The sequence below is a fragment of the Mixophyes fleayi genome, chromosome 1, assembly GCF_038048845.1.
Source record: "Mixophyes fleayi isolate aMixFle1 chromosome 1, aMixFle1.hap1, whole genome shotgun sequence".
Classification (NCBI taxonomy): domain Eukaryota; kingdom Metazoa; phylum Chordata; class Amphibia; order Anura; family Limnodynastidae; genus Mixophyes; species Mixophyes fleayi.
This window is the reverse complement of record NC_134402.1, coordinates 228,660,951-228,669,052: the sequence shown is the minus strand read 5'-3', so window position 1 is coordinate 228,669,052 and position 8,102 is coordinate 228,660,951. Positions and strand designations below refer to the sequence as shown.

Genomic DNA, 8,102 nt, shown 5'->3' with positions numbered 1-8,102 from the left:
CAATTTGCAACCTTGCTATCTTCCTTTTAGCCCTGCTATAAAGTCTCTGGCAGCGTTCTACCAATACACAAACTCTTTTGGTGGTATGCTGTGTGGCACTAGATATGCCTACGGGTGCAGATAGGCATGCCCCTTGGTTGGAGCACGACACTCCCAATCTACCTAAATTATATTTCAATATTAGGCAAGTATGATATAAAACCATGGAGGGAGATATAATGCAGCACAATGTGTCTCTAGAACAGTCCACGGAGACACATTGCACCGATGTTGAGGCTGAAATATCTGCTTATTTTTCCTTGCACCCCATAGAGGCACAAGGAAAAATAAGCGGAGCTTTCTTACTGTAATTGCGGCAATGTGCGCAGTTGGACATCCCAGTGATGTCCAGCAGCAAATTGGAGCTGATTAAATCTCCCCATATGTGAATTTTTTTTTCTAAATAAGCTTCCAATAGTTATAATATTTCTTAGGTTACTAACACTGATTTTAATGTAAATACTTTTGAGACAAGGACACTCTATTCCAGTTTCTCAATCTAATTACACAACATGAAAAAACAAAGGATTGCACAGTCACAAACTCTGTGTGCTTGTAATTATACTGTTACGCAACATAGGTGGAGCCAGGATTAACACTTTACAATGTAGTTTATGGAACGATAATTTCTAGCATGTGATCATTTAAGTACTAGACTACGTCTGACAGACTTCACCCTGCTCAAAAGGATAAGCTTCCTCACAGCACCACTTTGTTTGACAGACTGTGAGCCCGTTCTGAGGTATCTGACTTCTGGTTCCAGCATGGGTTACATAACAAAGGCATGGTGCTTTGTTGCATTTGTGGCAGTACTGGGATATCTGTACAGTGATACTTTTGACCCGGGTAAGAAATATGGAATACATCTTTTTAACAATTTTTTTCTGCATGGGGAATGTCACAAAGCGATTGTCGACAATTGTTTGTGTTTTTTATATGGGGATGGATTGCCGATTTGCAGAAAGAAATACTCTTTGTATGAAGTTTATTGATTATAAACCTTTACTTATAATAAAAATGCATCTTCATTTTATTACATAGATATTATTATCTCTGCACTTTGGCTCTGTTGTAAATGCATACACATGCTACTAAAAAGGACTGAATTTTGAAGTATTTCTCACTGTCTGGAATAGTGCTGTATGTTAACAGTCTGCATACCTGCCAACAGCAGGGCTGTAACCAGGGCTGTGTGAGAGGGGCAATCGCCCAGGGCACAACGCTGAAGGGGGGGCACAGTTTATGAATATTCTAAGTTAATTTGGTTAAAATTGAGGGCAAGGAGGTGGCAGTTTTCCTTCTAGCCCCAGGCGCTAAAATTTAAAGTTATGGCCATGACCAGCAGTCCCAATATTTATGGGGCAACCCCAATTTTCAGGACACAAAGTGCCAGCTCATCAAAATGAACAGGGTTAGAGCTAATCTGGGGCATGGCCTAATTTGTCCCAATTTTCCATTTGTGTATGTTGTTAGGTATGCATCTTGTATGTTACATACTGCATTCCATCAGTTTTATACTTTTGCAGAATCATTGCAGGATTTGTATGTATATATATATATATATATATATATATATATATATATATATATATTAATTAGAGATGAGCGCACTCGGATTTCTGAAATCCGAGCCCACCCGAACGTTGCAGATCCGAGCCGGATCCGAGCCGGATCCGGGTATTCCCGCCAATTGCAAAACTGAAAGCGAGGCTCTGAGTCATAATCCCGCTGTCGGATCTCGCAATACTCGGATCCTATAAATTCCCCGCTAGTCGCCGCCATCTTCACTCGGGCATTGATCAGGGTAGAGGGAGGGTGTGTTAGGTGGTCCTCTGTCCTGCTATATCTCGTGCTGTTCAGGTCTGTGCTGTGCTGTGCTCTGTGTCCTGTTCAGTCCAGTGGTGCTGTGTCCTGTGCTCTGTCCTTCTGAGTTCAGTGGTGCTGCTGGGTCCTGTGCTGTGTCCTGTTCAGTCCAGTGGTGCTGTGTCCTGTGCTCTGCCCTTCTAAGGGCATTGTTATTTCCCCATTATTCCCAAATTATAAAAAATTTCAAAAAAAGTAATAAAAAAAAATTACAAAAAATGTAATTATAAAAAAAAAAAAAAAATATCCCAAAACAATCCTGCAGTATAAGTCCATTGGTACTGCTATATTACAAAGTTCACTGATTCAGCAGTATAAGTCTAGTGGTACTGCTATATTACAAAGTTCACTGATTTTGCAGTATAAGTCCATTGGTACTGCAATATTACAAATTTCACTCATTCTGCAGTATAAGTCCAGTGGTACTGCAATATTACAAAGTTCACTCATTCTGCAGTATTAGTCCATTGGTACTGCAATATTACAAATTTCACTCATTCTGCAGTATAAGTCCAGTGGTACTGCAATATTACAAAGTTCACTCATTCTGCAGTATTAGTCCATTGGTACTGCAATATTACAAAGTTCACTCATTCTGCAGTATTAGTCCATTGGTACTGCAATATTACAAAGTTCACTCATTCTGCAGTATAAGTCCAGTGGTACTGCAATATTACAACGTTCACTCATTCTGCAGTATAAGTCCAGTGGACTATGCAGTCCAGATACTTTTTTGGTGGAATTCAGACCAGTTGAGGGTTTTTTTATTATATTGTGGGGACCACTCCACTACGCAGTCCAGATACTTTTTTGGTGGAATTCAGACCAGTTGAGGGATTTTTTATTATATTGTGGGGACCACTCCACTACGCAGTCAGGATACTTGTTTGGTGGAATTCAGAACAATTGAGGTTTTTTTTATTATATTGTGGCCCCGGTATCAAATTGGGTACCGGGGCTACTCCACTACGCAGTCCAGATACTTGTTTGGTGGAATTCAGAACAATTGTTTTTTTTTTATTATATTGTGGGGACCACTCCACTACGCAGTCCAGATACTTTTTTGGTGGAATTCAGACCAGTTGAGGGATTTTTTATTATATTGTGGGACCACTCCACTACGCAGTCCAGATACTTGTTTGGGTGGAATTCAGAACAATTAGGGTTTTTATATTATATTGTGGCCCCGGTATCAAATTGGGTACCGGGGCCACTCCACTACGCAGTCCAGATACTTGTTTGGTGGAATTCAGAACAATTGGGGTTTTTATATTATATTGTGGGGACCACTCCACTACGCAGTCCAGATACTTTTTTGGTGGAATTCAGACCAGTTGAGGGTTTTTTTATTATATTGTGGGGACCACTCCACTATGCAGTCCAGATACTTTTTTGGTGGAATTCAGACCAGTTGAGTGTTTTTTTATATTGTGGGGACCACTCCACTACGCAGTCCAGAAAGCTACCTCGGTGAAACGTTGTGGACTAAAAACAATATTGTGAAGTGTGAGAGTGTTCAGAATAGACTGGAAATTAGTGGAAATGATTGTTATTGAATGTTATTGAGGTTAATAATAGCGGAGGAGTGAAAATAAGCCCAAAAACTTGATTTTGGAACTTTTTATGCTTTTTTCAAAATAAATTCGAATCCAAAACCTTAAATCCGAACCAAAACCTTTCGACTGGTGTTTTGCGAAACAAATCCGAACCCAAAACATCAAGCAAATCCGAACCCAAAACACGAGACACCAAAAGTGGCCGGTGCACATCCCTAATATATATATATATATATATATATATATATATATATATATATATATATATATATATATATATATATAATGCCCTTGCATGATAACAACCCTTCAATTGAAATCCCATTACTGTCCATGGGTAACATGTATAAAGTAATCAATAAACAATAATTATTATTTGTAATGTCTGTAGGAGGGGTTATAAAACTTTTTCAGCCCTATGCCTTGATTTAAAGTGAGTGTAAACAAATTATTGCATTAAACGGAATTCATGTACAAATGTATTATAAAAACCTGTGTTGCAGATTCCTTTGCTGTGGTTAACTACAATCTGAATTACCTCAATCATATACATTTTATATGTTTTTAATTTATGTTTTGCATCCCACAATATATATTAAACTGATGGTTAATTATGTTAAACTGAAAGTACCTTTGTGTCTTTTGATTTCAATGGAAAATCCATTAAGCATCAAACTAAACAGCGGGGAATGTGGACTTATGAACCTATGTGTATGTAACCGTAGATCATAACTTGACCTATTGTTCAATGCATTCAACTTTGTACCCAAAACAAGTGTACATATCCATAGATATTGTTTACATGTGAGCACTGCTGCAGTTACCACGGGAAGGATCAGTGTCCTGTGTAAATGGTTGGATCGTGTAACATAAGCACCATACATTCAGTCTTAGACCTACAATAAACTGATATTCCATACCAGCAGATTTAGGTCAATTTATTTTTCACACAGGATAAAACAAGGCAGGTTTGCACAGGTGCACCATGGAACAAATTAACACAAATTATACAATCTTTGACTCTATGGCACTAACCCATTTGAGCATAGTTAACAACAGTCCCTGCATTCCAGGGATAGCCCCAAGTTTAAGGATGTGTAATTGGAAATGTCAACACTGACCAGCCACAAAATACAATTCTTCTTTTTCCTGCATATTATATGCATTTCTTACCATTTACCCTGGTGTAAGTAAAAGAAGAAATCTTTTGAAATTTACAATAGAAAATAGAAGAGAGAAAGTATAATCTTATCCGTAAAATACGTTCTGATGGGGCTAATAGTCTTCCAAAGTCCGATGAGAGAGCGGAGTGTGTGATGTGACTAGATTAATTTTAAACTATTTTTGACTGTGGTGTCTGACTACAGAGACTTAACATGTAGGCCTGACAAAAAAAGCAACCTATAACTAGAGATGCTCACTGACCCCCGTGTTTTGGTTTTGTTTTTGGTTTTGGATCTGGATTACCTTCGTGTTTTGGTTTTGGTTTTGCAAAACCGCCCTTGTGTGTTTTGGTTTTGGTTTTGTTTGGTTTTGTTTTGCTATTTTGATAAAAAAAATCAATGTTTTTGGGCATAAAATAACCTAATTTAGTGCTCCACCTGTTTCTTGGATAAGTAAGGTAATTCTAAAGCTAATAAATTAGGAAGAAAACAGTTTAATCCCTGGTAGGCCGTCCTTAATTCTCCACACAAACCTGGTTGTCTTCCTCTTCATCTTTGCCTATTGGCAATGCAGCCATCGTCTTTGGGTGTATATTACACCCTCTACTTGTAGTTGAATAGAAAAAAAGCAGCCTGCATATACTGTGGAATTAGAAAGTAAAAATAAATGGACCACAGTAGTTTGGTGGCTATCTATGTCCCGTCCCCCCCCCCCGCCCTCCACTTGTAGTTGAATAGAAAAAAAGCAGCCTGCATGGACTGTGGAATCTGAAAGTAAAAATAAATGGACCACGGTAGTTTGGTGGCTATCTATGCCCCCCCCCCCCCGCCCTCCACTTGTAGTTGAATAGAAAAAAAGCAAGCTGCATAGCTTGTGGAATTAGAAAGTAAAAGTAAATGGACCACGGTGGTTTGGTGGCTATCTATGCCCCCCCCCCCTGTCCTCCACTTGTAGTTGAATAGAAAAAAAGCAGCCTGCATAGACTGTGGAATCAGAAAGTAAAAATAAATGGACCACGGTAGTTTGGTGGCTATCTATGCCCCCCCGCCCTCCACTTGTAGTTGAATAGAAAAAAGCAGCCCGCATAGACTGTGGAATTAGAAAGTAAAAATAAATGGACCACGGTAGTTTGGTGGCTATCTATGCCCCTCCCCCACCCTCCACTTGTAGTTGAATAGAAAAAAAAGCAGCCTGCATAGACTGTGGAATTCAGAACAATTAGGGTTTTTATATTATATTGTGGCCCCGGTATCAAATTGGGTACCGGGGCCACTCCACTACGCAGTCCAGATACTTGTTTGGTGGAATTCAGAACAATTGGGGTTTTTATATTATATTGTGGGGACCACTCCACTACGCAGTCCAGATACTTTTTTGGTGGAATTCAGACCAGTTGAGGGTTTTTTTATTATATTGTGGGGACCACTCCACTATGCAGTCCAGATACTTTTTTGGTGGAATTCAGACCAGTTGAGTGTTTTTTTATATTGTGGGGACCACTCCACTACGCAGTCCAGAAAGCTACCTCGGTGAAACGTTGTGGACTAAAAACAATATTGTGAAGTGTGAGAGTGTTCAGAATAGACTGGAAATTAGTGGAAATGATTGTTATTGAATGTTATTGAGGTTAATAATAGCGGAGGAGTGAAAATAAGCCCAAAAACTTGATTTTGGAACTTTTTATGCTTTTTTCAAAATAAATTCGAATCCAAAACCTTAAATCCGAACCAAAACCTTTCGACTGGTGTTTTGCGAAACAAATCCGAACCCAAAACATCAAGCAAATCCGAACCCAAAACACGAGACACCAAAAGTGGCCGGTGCACATCCCTAATATATATATATATATATATATATATATATATATATATATATATATATATATATATATATATATAATGCCCTTGCATGATAACAACCCTTCAATTGAAATCCCATTACTGTCCATGGGTAACATGTATAAAGTAATCAATAAACAATAATTATTATTTGTAATGTCTGTAGGAGGGGTTATAAAACTTTTTCAGCCCTATGCCTTGATTTAAAGTGAGTGTAAACAAATTATTGCATTAAACGGAATTCATGTACAAATGTATTATAAAAACCTGTGTTGCAGATTCCTTTGCTGTGGTTAACTACAATCTGAATTACCTCAATCATATACATTTTATATGTTTTTAATTTATGTTTTGCATCCCACAATATATATTAAACTGATGGTTAATTATGTTAAACTGAAAGTACCTTTGTGTCTTTTGATTTCAATGGAAAATCCATTAAGCATCAAACTAAACAGCGGGGAATGTGGACTTATGAACCTATGTGTATGTAACCGTAGATCATAACTTGACCTATTGTTCAATGCATTCAACTTTGTACCCAAAACAAGTGTACATATCCATAGATATTGTTTACATGTGAGCACTGCTGCAGTTACCACGGGAAGGATCAGTGTCCTGTGTAAATGGTTGGATCGTGTAACATAAGCACCATACATTCAGTCTTAGACCTACAATAAACTGATATTCCATACCAGCAGATTTAGGTCAATTTATTTTTCACACAGGATAAAACAAGGCAGGTTTGCACAGGTGCACCATGGAACAAATTAACACAAATTATACAATCTTTGACTCTATGGCACTAACCCATTTGAGCATAGTTAACAACAGTCCCTGCATTCCAGGGATAGCCCCAAGTTTAAGGATGTGTAATTGGAAATGTCAACACTGACCAGCCACAAAATACAATTCTTCTTTTTCCTGCATATTATATGCATTTCTTACCATTTACCCTGGTGTAAGTAAAAGAAGAAATCTTTTGAAATTTACAATAGAAAATAGAAGAGAGAAAGTATAATCTTATCCGTAAAATACGTTCTGATGGGGCTAATAGTCTTCCAAAGTCCGATGAGAGAGCGGAGTGTGTGATGTGACTAGATTAATTTTAAACTATTTTTGACTGTGGTGTCTGACTACAGAGACTTAACATGTAGGCCTGACAAAAAAAGCAACCTATAACTAGAGATGCTCACTGACCCCCGTGTTTTGGTTTTGTTTTTGGTTTTGGATCTGGATTACCTTCGTGTTTTGGTTTTGGTTTTGCAAAACCGCCCTTGTGTGTTTTGGTTTTGGTTTTGTTTGGTTTTGTTTTGCTATTTTGATAAAAAAAATCAATGTTTTTGGGCATAAAATAACCTAATTTAGTGCTCCACCTGTTTCTTGGATAAGTAAGGTAATTCTAAAGCTAATAAATTAGGAAGAAAACAGTTTAATCCCTGGTAGGCCGTCCTTAATTCTCCACACAAACCTGGTTGTCTTCCTCTTCATCTTTGCCTATTGGCAATGCAGCCATCGTCTTTGGGTGTATATTACACCCTCTACTTGTAGTTGAATAGAAAAAAAGCAGCCTGCATATACTGTGGAATTAGAAAGTAAAAATAAATGGACCACAGTAGTTTGGTGGCTATCTATGTCCCGT

The 8,102-nt window shown here is 38.0% G+C and overlaps 1 protein-coding gene across 1 annotated transcript in view; it reads left to right on the top strand.

Annotated features, from left to right (window-relative positions):
* The first annotated feature begins 658 nt into the window (after positions 1-658).
* HSD11B1L (hydroxysteroid 11-beta dehydrogenase 1 like) overlaps positions 659-8,102 on the top strand; it is a 41,527-nt gene continuing 34,083 nt past the window's right edge. The window contains exon 1 of the mRNA XM_075206552.1: positions 659-885. Coding sequence (XP_075062653.1) covers positions 804-885 — 82 coding nt within the window. The 5' untranslated portion in view covers positions 659-803. The remainder of the gene's footprint in view (positions 886-8,102) is intronic.